At 38.5% G+C, this 26,627-nt stretch overlaps 1 protein-coding gene across 2 annotated transcripts in view; it reads left to right on the forward strand.

The window, feature by feature from the left end:
- The window catches only part of TET2 (tet methylcytosine dioxygenase 2), a 142,617-nt gene that overhangs the window by 30,095 nt on the left and 85,895 nt on the right, over positions 1 to 26,627 (forward strand). The window contains exon 2 of one of the 2 annotated variants that reach the window (XM_055587866.1): positions 14,907 to 15,086. In XM_055587866.1, the coding sequence (XP_055443841.1) occupies positions 15,073 to 15,086 (14 nt within the window). In that variant the 5' untranslated portion in view covers positions 14,907 to 15,072. The remainder of the gene's footprint in view (positions 1 to 14,906; positions 15,087 to 26,627) is intronic. The other variant, XM_055587867.1, reaches the window with a different exon arrangement.

Raw genomic sequence — 26,627 nt, forward strand, 5'->3', positions numbered from 1 at the left:
CAGGGTTCGATCCCTGCTAAGAGAACTAAGATCCTACAAGCCAAGCAGCACTGCCAAAAAAAAAAAAAAATTAAATTTCTGTTCTACTAAAGTGTATGTCGAAAGAATGAGAATACAAGCCATAGACTTGGAGAAAATATTTACAAAGAACACATTTGATAAAGGACAGTCATATACAAAGAACTATATACAGAGAAAACTATTTAGAGAGAAATATGTAGAGAACTCTTGAAACTGAAAACAATTAAAAAAATGAACAACCTATTTAAAAATTGGGCTAAAGACCTTAACAGACATATTATCAAAGAAGATATACAGATGGTAAATAAGTTTATGAAAAGGTGTTCATCATCATGTAATTAGGGAATTACAAATTAATGAATGAGGTTACTCAGCCCACCTAATAGAATGGCCAAAAGCTAGAATGCTAAAGACACCAAGTGCCGGTGAGATTATGGAACAACAGAAATTCTTCACTCATTGACGGTAGAATGCAAAATGATAGGGCCACTTTTGGAAGAAAGTTTGGCAGTTACTAATAACACTAAATATACTCTTACCATATAAGCCGGTGATTGCACTCCTGGGAATTTACTCAAAGGAGTTGGAAACTTAAGTCTACACAAAAATCCACATAGAGTGTTTATAGTTGCTTTCTTCCTAATTGTCAAAACTTGGTAGCAACCAAGATGCCCTTCAGTAGGTAAATGGATAAATATACTGTGGCATGCAGACAATAGAATATTATTTAACACCAAAAAAATTAGGTATCAAGCAATGAAAAGACATAGAGGAATCTTAAATGCATATTACCAAGAAAGATAGTCTATTCTGTAAAAGTCCATATGCTTTGATTCTGATTGTATGACTTTCTGGAAAAGGTGAAACTATGCAGATACTATAAAGATTAGTTTTTCCAGGAATTGGGGGTAGGAAGGATAAATAGGCAAAATACAGAGGGTTTTTAGGGGGGGTGAAACTGTTCTGTAATATATTACAAAGGTAAATATATGTCATTAAACATCTGTCAAAATTCATAGAATGTAAAACAGCAAGAGTAACACCTAGGGTCAACTTGGTGATAATGATGAGTCAGTTTAAGTTCATCAACGGTAACAAATGCACCACTCCAAAAGGAAGCCTTATAGTGGGAGAGGTTTTACATGTGTGTGGCAACACACCAGGCTTCCGTGTCCGTCACTGTTTCCCTGAGTTTGCACAAACCCATGTCCATTGAGTCAGTGATGCTATCCAACCATCTTGTCCTCTGTCACCACTTTTCATCCAGCCCTCAGTCTTTCCCAGCATCAGGATCTTTTCCAGTTAGTTGTCTCTTTGCATCAGGTGACCAATGTATTGAAGCTTCAGCTTCAGCATCAGTCCTTCCAATGAATATTCAGGGTTGATTTCCTTTAGGCTTGACTGGTTTGATCTCCTTGCTGTCTAAGGGACTATCAAGAGTCTTCTCCAACATCACAGTTCAAAAGCATCGAATTCTTTGGCACTCAGCCTTCTTTATGGTTCAACTCTCACATCCATACATGACTATTGGAAAAAACCATAGCTTTGACTATACAGACCTTTGTAGGCAAAGTGATGTCTCTGCTTTTTAATATACTGTCTAGATTGGCCATAGCTTTTCTTCCAGGGGGCAAGTGTCTTTTAATTTCATGGCTGCAGTCACTGTCCACAGTGATTTTGGAGCCCAGGAAAATAAAGTTACTGTTTACACTTTTTCCCATCTGTTTGCCATGAAGTGATGGGACCGGATGCCATAATGTTAGTTTTTAAAATGTTGACTTTTAAGCCAACTTTTTCACTCTCCTCTTTTACTTTCATCAAGAGGCTCTTTAGTTCCTCTTTGGTTTCTGCCATAAGGGTGGTGTCATCTTGCATATCTGAGGTTATTGATATTTCTCCCAGCAATCTTGATTCTAGCTTGAGCTTCATCCAGCCCAGCATTTCACATGATGTACTCTGAATATAAGTTAAATAAGCAGGGTGACAATATACAGCCTTGACATACTCTTTTCCAATTTTGAACCAGTCTGTTGTTCCATGTCCAGTTCTATTGCTTCTTGACCTGCACCAGATATCTCAGGAAGCAGGTCAGGTGATCTGGTATTCCCATCTCTTGAAGGATTTTCCACAGTTTATTGTGATCCACACAGTCAAAGGATTTGGCAGAGTCAATAAAGCATAAGTAGATGTTTTTCTGGAACTCTTTTGCTTTTTCTGTGATCCAATGGGTATTGGCAATTTGATCTCTGGTTCCTCTGCCTCTCTAAATCCAGCTTTTACATCTTGAAGTTCTCAGTTCACATACTGCTGAAGCCTAGCTTAAAGAATTTTAAGCATAATCTTGCTAGAATGTGAAATGAGTGCAATTGTGTGGTAATTTAAACATTCTTTGACATTGCCTTTCTTTGGGATTGGAATGAAAACTGACCTTTCCAGTTCCGTGGCCACTGCTGAGTTTTCCAGATATGCTGGCATGTTGAATGCAGCACTTTCACAGCATCATCTTTTAGGATTTGAAATAGCTCAGCTGGAATTCCATCACCTCCACTAGCTTTGTTTGTAGTAATGCTTTCTTTTTTTTTTTCCAGAATTTGAAAGAAAATTTATTCCAGCAGAAAAAAGCAGTGGTATACTCAATATAACAAATAAAGATATGTAAGCTAAATAAGCTAAAGATTTTATATTCAGCCTGACTTGCAAATAAAATAAAAACCAAAACCACACAGACAAATTTATCAGCATGCAAGGACTATTGTTCCTATGAGACTTTTAACATTTTAGATAATCAGCTTCTGACAATTAAAGTGTCTGGAGAGGCACCTTCATCATAAAACCTGATGTTACTGACCACTGAAAGCAGTCAACATCATAGACAAAAGAGGCAACCAAATGTTTTTTATCTCCAGATAGAGACACCACCACCTAGGAAGCCAAAAGAAAAAACAATCAACTGAAATCTGATCAAGCCTATAGAACCAACCCCCAATTTACAGGACATGCAAAATCAAGACTGGAGAAAACCCTGGAGACAAAAGATATAGTTTCTTCAACAAATAAACTATGAGGAAAAAAGAGGATAAAGTAGAAACTCTATATTAAAACAGACATAGAAATTATCAAGTTGAAGCATAACTAAACTAGTGTTTATGAATGAACATTTTGGTGATAAACTAAAAGAGAAAATAAAGAATTGATTCCTGGAAAAGTCAGAATAGAGGTTCAACTTTTGAGGACAATGGAGACAGTTGTGATTAGGAGGGGTCTCTGGCTGTTGTTGTTCAGTCATGCAGTCATGTCCATTCCTTGCGATCCCATGGACTGCAGCACACCAGGCTTCCCTGTCCTTCACCATCTCCTGGAGCATGCTCAAACTCATGTGCACTGATTTGGTGATGCCATCCAATCATCTCATCCTCTGTCGTCCCTTTTCCTCCTGCCTTCAATCTTTCCCAGCAACAGGGCCTTTTCTAATGAGTTGGCTCCTCCCATCAGGTGGCCAAAGTATTGGACAAAGTATTGGAGCTTCAGCATCAGTCCTTTCAATGAATATTCAGGACTGAGTTCCTCTAGGATAGACTTGTTTGGTCTCCTTGCTATCCAAGGGATTCTCAAGAATGTCCTCCAACATCACAATTCAAAAGCATCAATTCTTTGGTGCTCAGTTTTCTTTATGATCCAACTCTCATATCCATACATGACTACTGGAAAAACCATAGCTTTGACTATACGGACCTTTGTTGACAAAGTAATGTCTCTGCTTTGTAATTTGTTGTCTAGGTTGGTCATAGCTTTTCTTCCAAGGAGCAAATGTCTTTTAATTTCATGGCTGCAGTCACCATCTGCACTGATTTTGGAGCCCAGGTAGATAAAGTTTGTCAAGGTTTCCACTGTTTCCCCATCTATTGCCATGATTGATGAGACCAGATGCCATGATCTTAGATTTCTGAATGTTGAGTTCTAAGCCAACTTTTTCACTCTCTTCTTTCACCTTCATCAAGAAGCTGTTTAGGTCTTCTTCACTTTCTGCCATAAGGGTGTTGTCATCTGCATATCTGAAGTTATTGATATTTCTCCTGACAATCTTGATTCCAGGTTGTGCTTCATCCAGCCCATCATTTTGCATGATGTACTCTACATAGATATTAAATAAGCAGGGTGACAATATACAGCCTTGCCATATTCCTTTCCCAATTTTGAACCAGTCCATGTCCAGTTCTAACTGTTGCTTCTTGACCTGTATACAGGTTTTTCAGGAGGCAGGTAGGGTGGTCTGGTATTCCCATCTCTTGAAGAATGTTCCATACTTTGTTGTGATGTAGTAATGCTTTCTAAGGCCCACCTGACATTACACTCCAGGATATCTGTCTCTAGTGAGTGACCATACCATTGTGGTTATCTGGATCATTAAGACATATTTTATACAGTTCTTCTGTGTATTCTTGCCACCTCTTCTTACTATCTTCTGCTTCTGTTAGGTCTTCGCCATTTTTGTCCATTTTTGTGCCCATCTTTGCATGATATATTCCCTTTGTATCTCCAATTTTTTTGAAGAAATCTCCCTCAGTGTATTGTTTTCTTCTACTTCTTTCCATTGTTCACTTAGGAAAGCTTTCTTCTGTCCTCTTGCTGTTCTCTGGAACTCCACATTCAGTTGGGTATATTTTCCCCTTTTTCCTTGCCTTTTGCACCTCTTCTTTTCTCATCTATTTGTAAGGCCTCTTCAGACAACCACTTTGCCTTCTTGCATTTCTTTTTCTTGGGATAGTTTTGGTAGTGTTATGAACCTCCATCCATAGTTCTTCGGGCTGTCTTGTCTACCAGATCTAGTCCCTTGAATCGGTTCATCACCTCCACTGTATAATCATAAGGAATTTGATTTAGCTCATACCTGAATGGTCTAGTGGTTTTCCCTCCTTTCTTCAATTTGAGCCTGAATTTTGCAATAAGGAGCTCATGATCTGTGCCACAGTTGGCTCCAGGTCTTGTTTTTTGCTGACTGTATAGAATTTCTCCATCTTCAGTTGCAAAGGATATAATCAATCTGATTACATGTGTGTGCATGTGTGCTAAGTAGCTTCAGTTGTGCCCAACTCTGTGCAACGTCATGGACTGTAGCCCACCAGGCTCCTCTGTCCATGGGATTCTCCAGGCAAGAATGCTGGAATGGGTTGCCATTCCCTTCTCCAGGGGATCTTCCCAACCCAGGGATCAAACCCACATCTCTTATGTCTCCTACGTTGGCTGACAGGTTCTTTACCACATGTGTGTAGACCAAAGTATATTACAACTCATTATTCTTTCCACTAAATTTTAGAGTGAACCAAAATCTGGTCTAAAAGTATGTTTAATTTTAAAAATGTAATGCAACCTAAAAGCACCATGAATTTATTAAAAGAAAACAGGCTAGGCAGTAAAAGTATCTTTTGTTTTTCTTAGTGTTTCAGTTCAAGTCCTGTCTTGACTCTAGGTTTCCAGTCTGAGGTTGAGAAAATAACCTAATCTTCTTAATTGAGTCACAACCTAATTTCAGTGAACAGTTAGTACCAGTCCTTTATACAAAAGGTGAGGGCGGGCATATGAGTTGATCCGAAGATGGCCAGTGGGCGAGATTTACTTGGCTTCATTCAGTGCCTTTGATAGATGAAAGGCTACAAGCCAAACTCATGTACCTACAGACTCCATGCCTTTTCTCCTAGTACTAAAGATGAGAGTCCTGTTTGGTTTTATGTGAGGATTTCCCCCCTCTTCATCACTCCTCAGAAAATGAAGGATATCTATCCTCCTCATTTAGGAAATGAGTGCTTGTAATAGAAACTTATTTTTAGTCAGCTGTTCCCCTTAGATGATTTATGTCACCTCTGACCTGCTTTCTGATAAAACATGACTTCATTCATGGCTCTGGAGATGACCTGGCATAAACCTGGAGTGTTAAGTCATTTTAATGACAGCTAGAGACAGGATTGGTCTCCCACTGTAAGACTGTCTACCATGAGATTCTGTAAAGCAGCTGCCTTCCTAGGGAGGCCTGGTTAAGTTTATCCCACTATTAGGTTCTTCAGTATTGCTCATCTTTCTCAAAAGGAAAGAGGTTTTTCCAGCATGCACAGTATCTGGCTTTTAATGGCTGTTGTGTGCTTATTTGCTCAGTTGTGTCCGACTCTTTGTGAACCCATGGACTGTAGCCCGCCAGGCTCCTCTGTCCATGGGGATTCTTCAGGCAAGAATACTGGAGTGGGTTGCCATGCCCTTCACCAGGGGATCTTCCTGACCCAGGAATCGAACCAGGGTCTCCTGTACTGCAGGTGGATTCTTTACCACCTGAGATCCCAGGGAAGCCCCTTGTAATGGCTACAGAGCTGAAATAACATACATATACTTGGTTGCTTGTTTGTCTGTTTTCCCTTCATTTTGTTAACTGACTCATTCTTGGAGGTTACAATGGTTATGCTTTTCTGGTCAGCTGATGGTTGACCTTTCTTAGAAATGACACTTTCACATCTCCAAGTATAAGAAGTTAATGCTCCAGTTTCATTGAGCATCTCGTCCACTCAGTGAAGAATCAGGACATTCAGGATTGATTCCCATGGCCTGTGACCCAGAGTCAACTTGGTGCAAAGGGCTTTTCTCAGACATCCTTCTCGAAAGGCAGGGTCAGCGACTCCTTTTTTTCCAAACTCTTTTGCTCAGTGATGATTTTAAAATGGTGATTTTGTTCTTTCAGTATCTAAAAATGCTTCCTATATTCCAGAACCTCAGTCATCAATACATCGGGGGAAATAACATACTCTCACATTCCTGTTCTCATACTTTTAATTGTATAAAATACATTCACATATTTTATAATTATTGAGGGTTTTTTGTTTTAAAATATGTAGTTTCTTTGTTTTACAAGGGAGCTACATGATACCTTTTTGTTTTAGAGCTTATATGTTACACTGTGGTATCATGACATTCCAAAAAAAAAGGTAAGTAAGTTCTGACATTTAAATATATTCCATCATTTACCTTTCCCTGTATCATCATCACCAATAGTATTTCACATTTTTATTGATGTTGTCCTTTTATCATTCTTTATAACTCAATTCCTCCTGTTTATTCCTCTGCGTTAAAGTTGCTTTCCCCAGCTACCTCCTGTCCCACTTTTATTCCTTGTTTGCCTCTATAAAATAAGGTTTAAAATAAAGCCTCTACTATAAATCATTATTATTATACTCATTTGTATTTCGACCTAGAATATTTTAAAGCCCTCAGAAAGTTTCCGTTGTTCAGTCACTCTCCCTAAGCTATGATCTGTGTACTCTTTGGACAAGTCTTTTGTTATTTTCTTAATTGGAGTGTGTGTTATATGTCTCTGTCTGTGTGGTCATGGCTGATAAACTTTCAATTTAGCTGCAATTAATATGCTTTTAGATGAGTTTCTTTTTCTTGGGAGTTTGTTGATGATATTTACTTTGTCTTGTGATTAAAAATGTGTGACAGAGGTCTGTAGCAAAATAATGCTTTCTTACCTGCTTGCACTCTTCCATTTAGAAGAACTGGTAGTTGACAACAGACTCTTTTTAATTTTGGTTTCTACAACACAGGGGTTGCTAGGTAACTTTTAATCCCTTTCAACAAGAGAACAGTCAACAACAACAACAAATTTCTGCTCTCTTTAGACTGTATATTCCATCTAGAAGATCTAGCAAATAAAAAAAATGACTTAAAACATTTTTTAAATGTGCAGTTCTATATAGACTGCCTTCTACATCTTTGGAACATGGCATTAAATATTTTTTAATTATACTGCCATTTCTTCAACATTATGATCTGCTTATTTTTAAGAAATTAACTTCTAAGCAACATTTACCATCCCCAGGAAATGTATGAAAATCCAGTTTAATTTGAAAATAGTAATTTTATGAAAATATATCAAAATTTTGTTATTAAAATATCTACTTGGATTTCTCATTTACTTATATGACTCTCCAATCTTAAGTGTGGTACAGCTGTTCACACTAAAAATTTGTTTATTTAGGGGGAAAATGTACTTAAATTCTGTCATCCTGGTCATTACTTGAAAGTTTAACCTCATATTCTAAATTTTTAATAATTTCAATCTCACAAAGCATATAATTTTTACATAAAATTTTTAAAAATTAAAAAAACCTTTTATCTTTAAGTTTTCATTTCTTCTATCAGATTTCCCCCATGATGTTTCTTTCTAGCTACTGCCAAAGTTAATAGTTACATTTTCCCCAGTAAGAAGTAGTACATTTGCAAAGACTTTAAAAATTATTTTATTGGAGTATAGTTGATTTACAGTGTTGTGATTTGCAAAGATTTTAGCAATTGCTTAAAGCCGGTATTAAAAAATCCTTTATTTAAGAATCATTCAAATAGCTAGAGCTTATATGTAGCAGGTATACATGAGTAGAGCTGTGCTGAAGGTTGCTGAAATATTTCCAAGGTGGTGAGGGAATTCTACTGCTCTAAGATACCTTGTCTCCTTCTCCATGACTCCCTGATCTTCCCCACAGTCCTGTAGCTAAAAACAGGTGGTCTCTTGGACCCTCCTCCAACACTATGACCCATGCTTTGACATGCTAGCTGTTAAATGTTTTTATTATCACTCGTGGATAGCAAGAGAACCATCATTTACATATTTTGGTGTTTTTAAGAGTACCTTATGATAAAAGTACTTTATGTCATGTTAATAACATTTCTAATTTTGTAAAATGCATAATTTCTTTTAATAATCCGAGTAAATAAAACTATGGTCTCATTACTCTGAAAGATCTGCTTTATTACTTTATAATATGAAATTACCAAATCTAAAGGAAGAGAATATATCAATACATTGTAAAATAATTTAGGGGAAATGAGTAAGCATTGTGATGATCAGTTTATAGTTACCTGTTACGTGAGGATTATTCATTACAAAGTTTTAATATTTAGTATGTGAAGGTGGTTGTTGTTCACTCACTAAGTTGTGTCTGACTCTTGTGACCCCATGGACTGCAGCATGCCAAGCTTCTCTATCCTTCACCATCTCCCTGAGTTTGCTCAAACTCATGTGAAATAAAATTATATTGATTATTCTAATTATTCTAATTTCCTATCAATATAATTTTGTCATGGTTTTACACCTTATTCATTGTGTAATACCTCTTTTTTTAAACATGTATTTGTTACATCTCTATCAAATTAGACCATATTTAAGTCATAGAATCATAATACCTTAAACCTGGTTTGGAACAGAGTTAAAACAATTCAACATTTTATAGACATCTCAAAGCTCAGTTTCGGTAAGTGATTGGCCTCAGATCATGAAGTTATAGCAAATTAGTGGCAGAATTAAAACTGAGATGGGTTTATACTTTGTTTATCTTTTCTACCTGCCTACTTCCTTAGTTTGCTTATGGGTTTACGAGAGTGATGGGTGAGAAATGTCTTCTGAGATTCAGCTCAAAGCCTCGCTCCTAATAGAAATATTGTTCTGCAGTCAGCCATAGAAATTTAGTCACCAAGATCTAAAGTTCCTTGTGTGGAGAAAAAGGAACACATGAACCATAAAAAAATCAGTGTACACATTTTCCTCCACCTCTTTCATCTTCTCTGCCCTTCTTTTCCTCCACTACATAGAGTTCCTAGAAGGGATCCCCAAAATGCTTAGATGTTGTGAATGGAAGCTCTGTTATAGAGAATTACAGAGGACTGTGTTTCCTATTTTAGTGGATAAATGTTTCCTATTTTAGTGGCTTTTCAGAGTTTAAAAAAAAAAAAAAAGGCCACACCTCCATTGGCTTATGTAAATAATATAGCCCAGTCTCTGACCAAAGAGGTCAAGTATTAGCAAGTGTCAGAGTGTCATAGAAATATTTGCATTTCAGATGCAAGAAATTATGTATGCTTGTTCTGCTTGATTTTTACTCAGTATTTTTTTTTAATGTGGGTTTTTCATCTTAGTGTTTCTAGATATAGAATATCTATTCTATAGATATTAGAATATCTATTCCCTCATAACTTTTGTTTGCCTGTTTTTGGAAGGTATATATGTTGATAATCTATACACGCCAACGCCAAATTAATTTATACCTGTAACAAATTAGGACACGGTACCTAATGTTTTTGTGCAATAGAAATACTATGTCAAACAGTTTATAACTGCTGCCTAATGTTTCAGCTTTGTTTGGCAATTTTAGTTCTATGAAGACTGTTCATTAGGAACAGTCTGGTTTGGTGTATATATGTATACTTTTATCTTAGTGGAATTTGTTCTGTAAATGCTTACTGAATTTTTCCTTGGAGTTACTACTTTGTGTTAGGAAGAGTGAGGAGAAAATATACATGAGGACTTCCTTTAGTTTTCTTCTTAGAGCTTTAACTGCTGTAGTGAATTTTTTTTTTTTTTAAAGCTTTAATAGAACAAACATTGCTGCCAAGGAGCTGACATTCTGAAATAGCACTTCCCTTTGGGCACCTTGCAGTGGGGATCATTTCCTTGAAGAGAGAGAGGGAGGGAGCCTGAGCCTAGGCTTGTTGGGGTGGGGGAGGGGGAGAAAGGAGAGGAAAGAGGAGAGAGACCTGAGTCCTGGGGATATCCTGCTGAGGTCAGTAACCTGCTGTTCAGTGGATGTCCAGTCTGACCCCTTTCAGACCCGGAGAAGGCTCATGTCCAGCAGGGAGGCAGCCCAGGCAGCATGACAACAGGAAGGAAACACCTATCACTGGGAAACTTTGTAGAGACATGCAGTAAAGGTGGCTGAGGAGCACAAAACGGGAAGGAAGGGCTAGATCCAGCAGCATGAGCATAGTGCCCTGTTTGCAGTGGAAATATTTATCTCATGATTTGATCAGTGAAATATCTGTCTATTGGAAGGAGAATGAATATGAGACCGCAAAGAAAGATTTCTATATACAATGCATAGTGTACATTGATGTGTACATCCTGATCGTAAAGAAAAGTTTGGTTCCGCTTTTGAAGCAAAGTGTCTGCTAACTCGTATTTGAAGTACAGAGTAACTTACCTTTCACCAAAAAGAATTCTGTTCTTCCCTGAATCTCCTATAAGCTGTTGGAGGCATGCCACCTACAAAGTGTGTGCTAACGGACATGACTGACAGTATTTTGAAGATTAAATGACTAAGAATGCAATCAGTAAATCTCAGCTGTTTTTATTGTCACTGTTATTTTTTTCATCTACACTCTGGAAAAGATTGCAAAAGGATATTATCCTTTTGAAACAGTGAGTAGTTGATGAAGATAAAATAGCAGAATAAGTTTCAATCTAGGGAGACAAAAGAAAAATCTGTCTTAGAACCACATTATCCTTAGATAGTGATTTTGACTGTGAGATTTATTTCATTCAGTTGAAAATATGGACGGGAGTGAGAAAATTTCAATGTGCTCTTGGTTTGCAGTGGGAGGTGGTGGGGGTGGTGAGGGGGCGGTGTTTCACCTTGATTTCTGTCTGGTTGCAGTTACCCTTCATGCCTGTTTAGGCTTCTAAATGATTTTTGTTTTCTTTATAATCTCAGTATATCAGGTCAGAGGGAAAACTCAATATATAAGCAGATTGATATTGTTTTGTATTTGCTTTAAGAGTATTTACCATAGCATCCTAAATAGTATTATTAAGGTTCTCTTTCAAACCCTGTACCCAAGCATATGAATCATCACTGCAATGATTCCTGAATGATGTCATGTTGGAGACATTCCAAGACTGAACACAGCCAAGACCACTGGTCAGTGAGGAACTGTGTTCTGACAGGAGCCTTGTGGCCTCTTACAGGTGTACATTCTATGTATTGGGACAGCCTCTTTCTATAAAGGACCTTTTGGGGGCATAGAAAATTGGAACTTCATGGTCTCTTTGATGATTTGCCAGCTTGGTTCCCAGCCAGTCAGATAACTGCTCATAGTGACATGCATTTCTCTAGGGCCCCCCATCTTGGGCTGGTCTTTAGAGAATAGTCTCACTCAGCCCGCTCACACCATTCTGAGCCAAGGACAGTGCTGTCCCGAATGCCTTACAGTATAGATAAAAATCTTACACCAGTTACGTTCTGATAAAACTCTGAGTTTACTCTGAGAATACATTAACCATTTAGGTTTTACATTACTATTTTAAACAGAAAACAGGAAGGCAAGTGTTTCCTTCCTTCCTCAATATTTGGTCCGTAAGTTGCTAAACCCAGCCTTAGGAATCTAAGGATATACAGACAAAGACCCTCTTCTTACCATTGTTTCTTTGACCTTTTCTAAAATGACAAAATGTTTCATTGTCTCCAACCCTAACCTCCTGAACTGTACTTGTCTGGTAATAATTATTTGGAATACATGGATTCCTCAAATATGTCATGTCAGAAATTTATTTTGTCATTTCAAATTCCTTTATAGAATTTTTTTTCCGATTAATAACATCATTCTTCCAGGCAACCAAACCCAAAGCTTTATTGCCATAATTGAGTCTTTCTTCCTACATCTACAGTGTTACTAATATCCACCCATTTCTCAATCAGTAATATTTCCCTACTTTATCATTTTATTTCATTTTCTCTGCCACCCTTCTGTTCAGACTTATCACTTTACATCTGGACTATGGCAACAAGCCAATATCTTTTAAAAAAAAAAAACAATTTTATTTATTTATCTATTTTTGGCTGTGCTGGGTCTCCAGCTGTGTGGACTTTTCTCTGACTGCAGCAAGCAGGAGCTGCTCTCTAGTTGCAGGGCATGGGCTTCTCATGGCAGCGGCTTCTCTTGTTGCAGAGCACAGGCTCTGGGCTGCGTGGGCTTTAGTCATTGCAACTCCCAGGCTCTAGGGCACAGGCTTGATAGTTGTGGTGCATGGGCTTAGCTGCTCCAAAGCATGTGGCATCTTCATGGACCAGGGATCGACCTGCGTCTCCTGCACTGACAGATAGATTCTTTACCACTGAGCCACTTGGGGAAGCCCCAAGCCTCTGCATCTTCTCCTGCATCACATTCACTAGGATGGCTTTAAACAAACAAATGAAAAGGACAGACAATAACAAGTGTTTGTGAGGGTGTGGAAGAATTGGAACCCTCATATAATTGCTGACGGGAATGTAAAATGGCAGAGACTTTGTAAAAAACAGTTTGGCAGCTCCTCAAAAGGTTAAATGTAAAATTATCTTATGACCTAGCAATTTCACTCCTAGGAATTCTACTCCCAAGAGAATTGAAAACATATGTCCATACAAAAACTTAGAAACAATGAGCAAACATGTTTAGAACTGCATTATTCACAATACCCTAAAGGTGGAAGCAATCTGTGTCTATCAACAGATAAATAGAAAAAGAGAATGTGGTATATGCATATAATGGAATACTCTTCTGCCTTAAGAAGGAAGGAAATTTTGATATGTTACACCATGAATGAATCTTCAAGACATTATGTGAGGTAAAATAAACCAGTCACAAAAGGACAAATATGATTCTGCTTATATGAAGTACGTAGAATAGTCAAATTCATAGAGACAAAAAGTAGAATTATGTGCTTAAAAATGATGACTTCTATGGTACGTGAATTACATCTTAATTTTTAATTGAGACATGACAGTCTTAATACATTGACTTTTATGATGCCGTGTTGCTGAAGAAAACAGCATGCCCCAGTCTCAGCTTAGTATTTCCGGCTATGTAATGGAGAAAAGTAAGTGACCTCCCTTCTGATTCTGTAAAATAGGGATAAGAGTAACTACCTTTCCAGATGTTTGTGTTAAATGAGTTAACATATCTAGTTACTTCTAGCACGGTATCTGGCATCACTAAGAACCTAGTAAATTTACTAAGACCTCTTGGGACATGAGCCTTCAACAGCTTCCATTCAGATACTATTTCCAGATATTCTGGAAAGTGGTCCAACTCCTTTGCCATTTTACCGATACTCTGTATTCTGGCTCAAAATTGCCTCTCCAGATTCTCCTAAGGCTGTTTTATAGAAACCCTTCCTTCAGAATGGGCTTTTTTTAGTCCCCCTAAAGTTGCTTTGCATATTCTTGCAACTGTGTCTTTTCTTGAAAACAATGCTCTCTCCCTGTTCCTCTCTCTGAATTTCATCCTGCCTTAAAACTCAGCAGAAGCCTATTCTCATGCATTAAACTTTTCCTCTCATTTCAGTGCATGGATATCTCTCATTTTTATAGCACCCAAGATTTTCACCACATCTTTGATCAGTGAAGCCATACTTTGGTTATATTTTTTAAGTATTTATCTTATCATGTGATCTTTTGAAAGTATGTGTCGAGCTACATTAAAGCCCCTGAGCACTGGGTTACATGTTATAGTTCTTTACCTTTTCCACAGCACTTAGAACATTGCCTTGATGTGGTGTATTTGGGATAAACATCTGCTATAGGTGAATTAAGCTAGTGCTACATCTCAACAAGTACAGGGACTTTAATGATTCTCTATTTTGGCTGTGCCTTAGAAACACTTGGGGAATAAGGTTTCATTTTTAGGCCAACAAATCAGAACCTCTGAGTGTTAGGCCTCAGCTTTATACCCACATAATAATTATAACCAAGACTGAGAACTATTGGCTTCAACCAGTGAAATAATAGAAGCCAGTGGTTCTCAAACTTAATTGATAATCATAGTTAAGATGTGATGATCACAGACTGACATGGGCAGAGATGCTTTGGGTAGTGCAAACTGCTCCGCAAATATTAGACATATATTATGGTGCCATTGAGACTTTGATGGCCTTGGGAAAGATCCTTAAACCCCGAAATTTTTCAGAGCCAACGGCACAGTGGGGAAATACCTAACTATAGGCATCTAAAACCTCTAAACTCTGCATCATAGCTTTCATACCAGATGTGCATGCCTAGTTCCTTTTAGCTCTTAAAAATGTTTAAACTCTTCATCTTTTCCAGGCTGGCCACCATTCAGCAGCAGACCCTCTCAAGATTGTCCACTTGCCTTTGCTCCTGGTTGAGTTGCCTCACATGGAAGCAGGAGATGGGCTCGGCGGCAGCCAGCAGGCCATGACCCAGGAGGTGCAGTGAGGGACAGAGCTGCTGGTAAGGCCCGGCGACAGTGATGCCAGTTTGCAAGTATGTTTATTCTCATTTGAATGGTCCACCTTTTGTCCAGTCTCCAGCTCCGTACTCTCTCAAATACCTCTATTATCTATGCTTACGATGCATGGCTTAGATTTTAAGGTCTGTGAATCCCCTAAAGTTGTGTGCTGACTTTTAAGTGTATACGTTTTTTTGGTTTTTTTTGTTTTTTATTCTGGAGAAAAGGAAGGTTTTCATCAGATTCTTAATGTCTGATATCTTAGTAAAAGAGAAATGAGAACCATTCAAATACAGTAAACACAGAGAAAGTTCTTGTCTTTAACCACTTGTTACAATGTTTCTTTTCTCCATTCTTATCTCACCTCTGGCTACTTTGTCTCAATCTTGTTGAAGACCAGAATAATGCTATTTTATGGTTATTTACTGGTCTGAAAGTGAGCATCTCTTGAGCCTAGGCAGCTGGGCTTCATGACAGTTTGGCTCCATAGACCTAGCTGAGAACTAAAGTTTAGAATGACAGATGTCAGAAGAGTCTGATTTTTTCTGAAAAATGCAAATAGAGGTACGGACAAAGAGAAAGACACCCTTTTCATTATGTTCTTATAGTTGATCTTAATAAAGATCAATTAATTTTGTTAATGAGCATCCCAACCTAAAGGTTTTTTCATTGTTTGTTTTTTTTTTTTTAATCAGATCACTATCTTTTATATAGACATACAGGAGGAGGGAGCTGATTTATTTTTTTCCCAGAAACATTCAAAATAAATGTGCTTAGTTGCTGGTTTGTGTCCGACTCTTTGGTACCCCATGGGCTGTAGCCTGCCAGACTCCTCTGTCCATGGGGATTCTCCAGGCAAGAATACTGGAGTGGGTTGCCATGCCCTCCTCCAAGGTATCTTTCCATCCCAGGGATCAAACCCAGGGCTCCTGCACTGCGGGCAGATGTTTTTTACTATCTGAGCCACCAGCGAAGCCCATGAATACTGGAGGGGATAGCCTATTCGTTCTCCAGGGGATCTTCCCAACCTAGGAAACAAGCCAGGGTCTCCTGCATTGCAGGCAGTTTCTTTACCAGCTGAACTACCAGGGAAGCCCTTAAGATGAATAGTAGAATAAATTCTACTGTATATACCTTTGCTTGTTTAAATTGTAGATGCATTGTAGGAGAGGAAGTACAGGTTAGCTAGAGAAAAGGAGGAATGAGATTTTTTTTTTTTTTCATCTATAATTCTTTAGCAGGTAATTCTGCTTTAGTTTCACTGAGTCTTGTTTATGCATTCAGCATAGTAAATCTTCTAAAAAGCCTGTGTAGCTTAATCTCTGCCCTCACTACAGATGCCTGAGGATATAAGTATCCACTCTGCCACTTGATACTTCTTAGAGACTGACCTGGTGCTGAGAAATCCTTTCCAACGTGTCCTCAGTTAAACTCCCATGATTCCTGGATATTGCCATTTTCAAGACACAGGGCAAGTGCATCTGCCTAGATTACCTCTCTGCCCTGGGAATTTTAAGTCACCATGTAAGGGAAAGAGAACTCAGCACAGTGGTAACTCTCAGAATGAAAATTTTCCCCTTGCATGCTAATGTTTTTAGAGTAATCATTGTCACTGAAAATAGACTTCCTCTTTCCCCTCTCATACTGGAAAATCTTAGGTAATTATGAATAAAGCTTTCTTTGCTTTTCCCCTCCTCCCTGAGTGAATGCTTTGCCCCTCACTGTGGGGACTGTGGCTATTCTTTCTGTGTTTGGCTTTAACATGAGAACTGAGACATATGTTAAAAAAATTTTTATCTCAAGTCATAACATTAGTCAGAAGATTTTCTCTTCTTGGAGGTAACGGGTGGATAAGTAAGGAAAAATGAAAGTTTAGGGGAAAGCATAAGATAAATTACTAACAAGAAAAGAGGACAGGGATTTCCCTGGTGGTCCAGTGGCTAAGACTCCGTGTTCTCGATGCAGAGGACCTGGGTTCCATTCCTGGTCAGGGAACCAGATCTCACGTGCTGCAGCTAGACCCAGTACAGCCAAATAAATATTTTTTTAAAAAGAAAGAAAAGAGGACAGAAGATTAAAATATTAGCTGTTATTTTTTTTTTTTTTTCAGGTTACTCCTGAAGGAGTCCTTCCTTCATATCCAAAAAGAATCTAATTTTGCATTTAGTTTTTTTACAGTTTGGTAAGCTCAGCCGAGGACTTATTTTCAGTAGTAAATAAGCTGGGGCTTATTTTTAGTAATGTTGATTAGCTGTGTGTTCCATGGGAAAGTTATTTAACCTCTTTAAGCCTTGTTTTATTTGGCAAGGAGGAAAATAGGTCAGAGTTAAATAATAATAGAATTGTGTAATGTTATATAGATAATATGTTCAGGGCCTGACACATAGTAAGTTCCCAATTGTATAGTTGCATTTTTTTTATTATTATTAATCACTATTACTAATGTTGCTTTTAGTTTTTTAATAATGAATTCATTCAAAAAGTGTTTCTTGACCACCTATCAAATACCAGACACTCTTTAGGAAGGGACATATTAATGAGCAAAACAGACAAAAATCTTTCCTTGTTTATAGAGTGGGAACCAGACATAAATACAAATGCATACTATATAGAATATCAGCGAATACTAAGCATGAGCATTTTGTCAGAAAAAGGAAATTGGAGGCATAGTGAGTTAGTAATTGAAGACAGAGTAGTCAGAAAAGACATCAGGATAAAATTACTTCTTGAGTAAAAAATATGAAAAAGGAATATGCTCATACCATAAAGTTACATGGGGGCAGAGTGTTTCCAGTAGAGGGGAAATACCACAAAGCCCCTAGAGCGTTTTTTTTCGGAGTGATTCAAAGAGAGTGAGAACATCATGTACAGCTTCTTCATGCATCACCAATAAACGTTTGCCCAGGTACCCAAGTGAATGATACAGATAAGAACTTTGGAAGTTCAGAGAACGGCGAGGTACATCTAGACCAAAACAGGTAGAAAAGACTTCATGAAGGAAGGTGGTGGTCTGGATCTCGGAGGCGAGGAGGAATTTGGATAGTTGGTAAAAGGGTACAAACCTTCAGTTACAGGATCTAACATATAACGTGGTGACTGTAGTTGACAATGCTGTATTGTATAATTAAAATGTGCTAAGAAAGTACAACTTAAATGTTCTCGCCAAAAAAACCCAAGAACCTAAACGTCAGGAGATGGTAGTGGTAATTCACTCGATGGGGGAAGCTCTTTCATAGTATCTATGTCAAATCATCATATTGTATACTTTATATATGTTAGTTTTATTTGTCATTCATACCTCAATGAAGCTAAAAAAACTCCAAAGTAAAAGTTCTAGTTAAAATTATTTTTATACAGTTCACGGTCATACAGCCTCACATCATCAGCCATAAAACAAATAAAACAGTAAGGAATGATATCCCAGTGGACTGAAGTAAATGAGAAATAGCATGAGGTGGAATAAAATTAGGATGTTGGCTTTGCAGGCAGGGGTGCACTAGGAAAAAGGAAGAGGCAGACAGCTTTTCACAGAGTTGGCAAGTAGTGGATGGGAAGATGGCAAGATCAGTGAGGTCAATTTTTGTAAAACTCTAAGGGCAGTCTAAAGATTATTACCTGCTCTCATATAAATACTGAGGAACAGCTGAAGCAGATAAGTAACATGGTAAATTCAGGTCTTTAGTGATATTATTAAAAGTAGTCTAGAAGAGTAGGGAGATGCAGGAAGTAGTTGGAGTCATTGAGGAATGAGGTTGAAAACATGGATTATGGTAAGAGATAAGACAGAAAAGGAAAGATAGGTTTGATATATTTTAAAGAAAAATGATTTAACTGCTTAATGGCACACAAGAGATTAAGAAGAAATGTTTTCAAGTTTTAAATTGACCAATGAAGTGTGGCCATTATAGGAAATAGGGTACCCAGAGGTGACGTATGGCTTCCCTAAGTCACTAGTTACTGGCAGAACCCAGACTAGCTCCACGTCTCCATATTGACAGCTCCTGCCTCTGCTCCCTGTGCCTTCTGTAGGAAATATTAGCGATTTGTATTTTGCCAGATTGCTTATGGAGAACGGAGTTAGAATGTTTGGATTTGCCTATTCATACTCTTATAGCCACTTTGTCTAATTAATGTAGACATTTTTATTTATTCTCACATGAAACAGATCTAAGTTGCTTAGAAAGAGTCAAAGAAGCATTGGTAAAACTAGAAGAGGTTCATCGTATATGCTTAGATTCTCCCACCTGTGGTGATTATTGTTTCCTGATTTAAAACATCTTTCTGTCTTTTCAGTAGTTTGAGATGGAACAGTTATTTCTATCATTGTACCTTTTTCCTGTTTATTTTTCTAAAGAAAAATGCCTTTTGTCATCCTAAATATAAATCACCACCCATATTTTTAAAATGAACACTTCAGACGTCCCTTCCTTATAGATCAGTCTTATAAACTGAAATTCATTGTCATTGTTCTGACAGACCTGATCGATTTATCCTTTGAACCATAAGACTTTAAACAAAAAGACCCTAGAGATCATCCAATGCAGTGCTCTTCAAACTGCACCCTTCAAACTATTATTTTGCTACCCATCCGTTATTAAATATGTTCTTATTTTTAATAAAATGTAACTTTCTAACAAAGGAGCAGAAATGTACTTAAAAGAGAAAATTTCAGTTTTCTATTCACAATAGTGCTACACATCTTTCTTTATACATTCCTTTACTTTCTCCATTATACATGCACATTATAATACAAGTCATGACTGAACCATATGAAAGCAAAATCTTCATTATCTGTGGTGTCTTGTCTTATATTCGTATAAAGCCCAGTTTGGCCTCATAGTCTCTATGTCCCAAGAGAGTGGATTCTGGAAGACATGGGTTTCTGCTGAGAACTTTGGCAGTCCCTGAATTCACAAATAGCACTGTAACACTTTGGACATCAGTGCCTGTCCACGATGACACGTACTGTGAGTTTGGAACGAGTCAGCCATGCTAAAATAGACTGCACCATATGAAAGTTATTTTCACCATTCTTGTATTCAGTTTCCCTATCAAAAGGTGAAGTATCAGCTGCCTCTATTGATCTCATAGGATATTTTAAGCATAAATGAAAGAGTCTGGTGAAAACACTTTGTATTCTGAAAGAAAGTTGCAAGGCAACTAAAGACAATGGAAATGTTTACCTGTCTTTACAGATGTTAATCTCACCAAACTTTCTCCTCAGAGTGTGAAATTAATTTGTAATCTTGGCTTTTTTAATGTTGAAAAGATGGAGAGAACAAGTAACAGGTTTCTGAGAATCTGTGATCACATAGTTAATGTCGTGTATGTCTATAATGTGTCTTCCCAGATGGCACTAATGGTAAAAAAAAACCCGCCTGCCAATACTGGAGACATAAGAGATGTGGGTTCGATCCCTGGGTTAGGAAGATCCCCTGGAAGAGGAAATGGCAACCCACTCCAAGTAGTCTTGCCTGGAGAATCCCATGGACAGAGGAACCTGGTGGGCTACAGTCCCTAGGGTCACAAAGAGTCAGATACAACTGAAGCAATTTAGCATGCACTCATGTAATTTTCAACCAAGAACACATACAGTCCTTTGAATGTTAGTGGTGGAGTTGAGGGGACTTAAAAATGCAAAACAAAAACAACCAACCAACCAACCAACCAAGAGAATACCTTGACCATCTTTTCCAGATCTTTAATCCCTCTCACATGCACATGTACACACACATCTTTCCTTAAATTTTTCTGGTCATCTTGCTTCTTTCTTCTTTGAGAACAGTGTACTTGTTAAGCGGGAATGTCTACCACTTTCTTTTCCACTCACACCCACAAATCCAGCTTGTCCACATCTCTCTGCTCATTCTTACCACTTTTAATTTCCTTTTTCCATGAATTAATCATTTCCTAATTCCCTCTGATTCTTTTCTTCCACTCCCCCTCCCCGCGCTGGTCAATTTAAAGAACTTTAGTGTGCTCTTTCTTAAATGCAGATATAAGTATGTATTGTTGTTGTTGTTTAAACTCTTTGTGATCCCCATGGACTGTAGCCCGCCAGGCTCCTCTGTCCATATTCTTTTCCAGGAAAGAGTACTGGAGTGGGTTGCCATTTCCTTCTCCAAGATATCTTCCTGATCCAGGGATCAAACTCACATCTCCTGCATTGGCAGGCAGATTCGTTACCTCTGAGCCACCAGGGAAGCCCATAAGTATGTATACTCCTTCTTACTACCCTTTGATAGATGTCTGTTGGCAAACTTTGTTAAAGCACCCATGCCCCTCCCTACACACCTGCCTTTCAAAGTTATTACAATTAAAATGAAGTAAATTTGGTAAGTGCAGAAATGGATACAATATGGGGACTTGTAGGGCCACCTACCTACCCCCGTTTCAGCCAGTGTGGCTCTGAACAGCTCTGTGAACTCTTGCTATATAAAGAACTCAGCTTGGAAAACCACTGGCCTATAAGAAGTAGATCAAACTCTGTGTTTGACATTCCTTATCTGGCTCTTGATTACTCTTCAGCCTCCTGTCACCATATTGACTGTCTCTCAGATTGTGTGGTATAATTATTCCTAACTATAGGTATTAAACATAACATTATATTTCACACATTCACATCTTTATGCTTGTTGTTCCTCTCCTGGTTAACTGTTCTTTTCCCATAAAGCCTCAGCTCAGATTTCTTATCAGCACATCCTCATATTTGTGGCATTTCTTGTCCCTCAGACATCACACTTAATATAGTCCCGTGTGCCTGTCTTCTCTGAAATCCTTAGGACAAAGGCTGTCTTATCTTCCATGCCTAACATTTTATACAGTGTTTGGTTACATAGTAGGCACTTAATCACACTCTTCAGAAGAAAGAATTCACTTTGTGATCATATCTTCTATTATTTGTTGTTCTCTCTGGCTCCTTCAAATAGATACACCTGCCCATTGAGTGGGAATGGGGCAGAGGAGGAACTGGGAGGGTGTCTACAATTTACAGTGTCTAGACTTGGTAATTTTGTATACAGAGTTACATTATTTCAGAACTTGAACCTCAGAGGTACTCAACTGTAACTGTTGTTGTTGAGTTGCTCAGTCCTGGGGCAACTCAGTTCTGGTCTAACTCTTGCCACTCCGTGGACGGTAGCCCATCAGGCTCCTCTGTCCGTGTGATTTCCCAGGCAAGAGTACTAGAGAGAGTTGCACTTTCCTTCTGCAGGGAATCTTCCTGACCCAAGGATCGAACCTGCATTTCCTGCACTACAAGTGGATTCTTTACCACTGAGTCACCTGGGAAGCCCAATTGTAACTATGACTTGCATAAGTATCATTTAATGGTTATGTATTTTTTCTCTAAAGTGCATGCTGCTGCTGCTGCTAAGTGGCTTCAGTCGTGTCCGAGTCTGTGTGACTCCATAAACAGCAGCCCACCAGGCTCTGCCGTCCCTGGGATTCTCCAGGCAAGAACCCTGGAGTGGGTTGCCATTTCCTTCTCCAATGCATAAAAGTGAAAAGTGAAAGTGAAGTCACTCAGTCGTGTCCGACTCTTCGCGACCCCATGGACTGCAGCCTACCAGGCTTCTCTGTCCATGGGATTTTCCAGGCAAGACTACTGGAGTGGGGTGCCATTGCCTTCTCTAAAAGTGCGTGCTAAGTTACTTCAATCATGTCTGACTCTTTTTGACCCTATGGACTGTAGCTCTGCAGGCTCCTCTGTCCAAGGGATTCTCCAGGCAAAAATTCTGGAGGGGGTTGCCATTCCCTTCTCCAGGGGATTTTCCCGCCCCAGGGATGAAACCCATGTCTCATATGTCTCCTGGATTGACAAGTGGGTTCTTTACCACCCGCACCACCTGGGAAGTATCCCTTAAGTATCCTACCCTAAGTAAATTGATTACAATTGGGATTTGTTGGCTATTTTGGGAGACATTAAGGATATTCTGATTCCAGGAGTATTCATTAACACAAATGATTCACTATAGGAAGAGAAATTTAAAAGCTATTATGAATAATATATGCTGTCTATTGGGTGATAGTTTTAATGAATAAACACACTCAAGACCTTGCTTGATGAGACATAAACACAGGAAATGTCTTGAAAATTCCAGAAAGTTTAGTTGATGATGGATTTTCTGACCCAGTAGATTTTTATTTTGTTCTGTTTTTCACCGTCAGGGGAGAGGAGGCAGGTTGGTCAGTGTACTTTTGAATGTAGGCTTTTGTGGGAGCCGTGTGTTTGGCAGAGATATCCAGGTGCCTTGTGATGATATGAGGACATCGCTGGGAACGTATGCAAGCTTGCAGGGCTAAATCAATATTCTGGATCTCTAGAGAGCATTTCAGGAAAGACCTCTGAGCTCTAGGTTCCCTAACCAAACAGTGACATGTTTATTAAAATTCATAGCTTCAGAGGAGGGTAAATAAACTTTCCACATCAAATGCACAATTGAATACTTGGGCATTTTAAATGTATTTTATTTAGAACAACAACAGAAAAATGTATAGCCTTTTGATATATATTTACTAAAAGTATAAAACCAGATGGTCTCAAAAAGATTTTTTTCCCTTACTTAATTTTATACATTTTTAAAGTGGAAATGTAGTTAATTTAAAATGTGTTAGTTCAGGTGTACAGCAAAGTGATTCAGTTATATACACACGAATATATTCCTCTCTCAGATTCTTTTCCATTATAGATTATTAAAAGATACTGATATAGTTCCCTGTGCTGTACAGTAGGTCCTTGCTGTTTATCTGTTTTATATATAGTAGTGTATATCCGTTAATTCCAGATTTCTAATTTACCCTCTCACTCCCCCCACTTTGGTAAGCATGTTTCTTTTCTGTGTCTGTGTATCTGTGTCTGTTTTGTAAGTACATTTGTATCATTTTTTTCAATCTTACAATGTATGATATTGGTATTTCTCTTTCTGACTTACTTCACTTAGTATGGTAATCTCTAGGTCCATCCATGTTGCTGCAAATGGCATTATTTCACTCTTTTGTATAGGTGAGTAATATTCCATTGTATATATGTACCACATCTTCTTTATTCATTCTTCTGTTGATGGACATTTAGGTTGCTTCTACGTCTTGGCTATGGTAAATAGTGCTGCAGTGAAAATTGGGGTCCATGTATCTTTTCAAATGAGAGTTTTCTCTGGATATATCCTGAGGAGTGGGGTTGCTGCATCGTATGTGTGTGTGTGCTCAGTTGTGTCTGACTCTTTGCAACCCCATGGATTGTAGCCTGCCAGGCTCCTCTGACCATGGAATTTTTTAGGCAAGAATACTGGAGTGGGGTGCCGTTTCCTACTCCAGGGGATCTTTTCAACTCAGGGGTTGAACCCATGTCTCTCGCATCTCCTGCATTGGCAGGTGGATTCTTTACCACTAGTCCCACCTGGGAAGCCCTGCTGGATCATATGGGAATTATTTTCAGCTTTTTACGGAGTCCCCATATGGCTGCACCAATTTACATTCCCACCAGCAATGTAGGAGAGGTCCCTTTTCCCCCGACACCCTCTCTAGCATTTATTATGGATATTTGTAGACTTTTCAGTGATGGCCATCTGACTGGTGTGAGGTGATACCTCACTGAATTGGGCCAGTGATGAACCATGAACTTAAGGGTATATTAGAAGGTAGGCTTAAACATATAGAAGCAATTGTCTCACTTTTGGAATTGTGGTTAGTTTTGCCATTTGAAAAGACCCTGATGTTGGGAAAGATTGAAGGCAGGAGGAGAAGGGGACGACAGAGGATGAGATGGTTAGGTGGCATCACTGACTCAATGGACATGAGTTTGGGTAAACTCCAGGAGTTGGTGATGGACACGGAGGCCTGGCATGCTGTGGTTCATGGGGTCGCAGAGTTGGACATGACTGAGCAACTGAACTGAACTTGCCTTTACTTAGGGCTTCCCAACCCCTTAGAGGGTGGCTCAGATGGTAAAGAATCCACCTACAATGCAGGTTTCCCAGGTGGAACTACTGGTAAAGAATCCACCTGCCAAAGTAGGAGACATAAGAGGTGTGGGTTTGCCCCTTGGGTCAGAAAGGGCCCCTGGAAGAGGGCATAGCAATCCATTCCAGTATTCTTACCTGGAGAATCCCTTGGACAGAGGAGCCTGATGAGCCACAGTCCTTGGGGTTGCAAAGAGTTGGACAGGACTGAAGCGATTTAGCACAGGGAGAGAAAAAATGCTTTCCTGTTGGATCTGCAGATAATGTACTTCACATCTTTGACCCATTGGTAGACTGTTTTTCCATTAAACTAGTTTATCAGCAATAGCAGATAATACTCTTGATGACAGATAGTATAAACCTGAGACTGTTTGGTTTATGTCCTATTAGAATACAAAGGTCACAATGATATGATATGCACAACTGACATTGATATGAAAAACTGAATTTGTTTTTAGAGGACATTCAGGGGGAAATGTGAGCTTTAGATTTCCACTGTTACTTCTCTAAGCCTCAGTTCAATAATTATTTCTATTTTGAAATTTTCTTCTAGAGTTTTGTTTTGTGAATGTAGTAAAAGATACATTAATTTAAAAAATCCTGCTACATCTCTACTTGTTATATGTTTATGCAACCTTTGTCTAATTACCTTCTCATTTAAATCTCATTTCCTCCCTCCAGCATGTTAAACCGTTTTTCATTTTCCTCCCTTTCTGAGAATACTGCTTCGTGCTGTTCAGGAATTCAGAGACCATGTGTCATATATATATACACCCATACACATGCATATATATACACACACACCCAGACACACTCATGTCATACTTTTCATCAAAATAAGAAAGAAGTTTGACTTTACCGTGGTACTTATGTTTTATGTTCAAGGTCTAAGGTTTATGTGCATGAGACAATTATGACTTTGAAAGTGAAAAGAAAGTGATAGTTTCTCAGTTGTGTACGACTCTTTGTGATCCCATGGACTGTAGCCCACCTGGCTCCTCTGCCCATGGAATTCTCCAAGCAAGAATACTGGTGTGGGTTGCTGTTCCTTTCTCCAGCAGATCTTCCTGACCCAGGGATTGAACCCACGTCTCCCGCGTTGCAGGCAGTTTCTTTACCGTCTGAGCCAGCAGGGATGCTATTATGACTTGAGACATTCGATAATACTCTGATTAAAAATCTTTGTAGTTGAATCCTTCTACCCCAGAAAAATGAGAAGAATTAAATTCTTCTTTAAATTCAAGTATTTAGCTAAATCATTTAAATACTTTTAAATTAAGAGTTTAACTTAGAAACATTCCATTTTATATATTTTTATTTATTTTCATTAATTTTTATTGGAATATAGTTGCTTTACAGTGTCACATTAGCTTCTGTTGTACAGCAAAGTGAATCAGCTGTATGTATACATATATCGCCTCTTTTTAGATCTCCTTCCCATTTGGGTCACCACAGAGCACTGAATGAAGTTCCCTGTGCTGTACAGTAGGTTCTCATTAGTTACCTATTTTTTACACAGTAGTGGGTATATGTCAATCTTCATCTCCCAGTTCATTCCCTTTTCTCCCCCCTTGGTATCCATAAATTTGTTCTTTACATCCGTGTCTTTGGTTCTGC

Source organism: Bubalus kerabau, chromosome 7 (genome assembly GCF_029407905.1).
Source record: "Bubalus kerabau isolate K-KA32 ecotype Philippines breed swamp buffalo chromosome 7, PCC_UOA_SB_1v2, whole genome shotgun sequence".
NCBI lineage: Eukaryota > Metazoa > Chordata > Mammalia > Artiodactyla > Bovidae > Bubalus > Bubalus kerabau.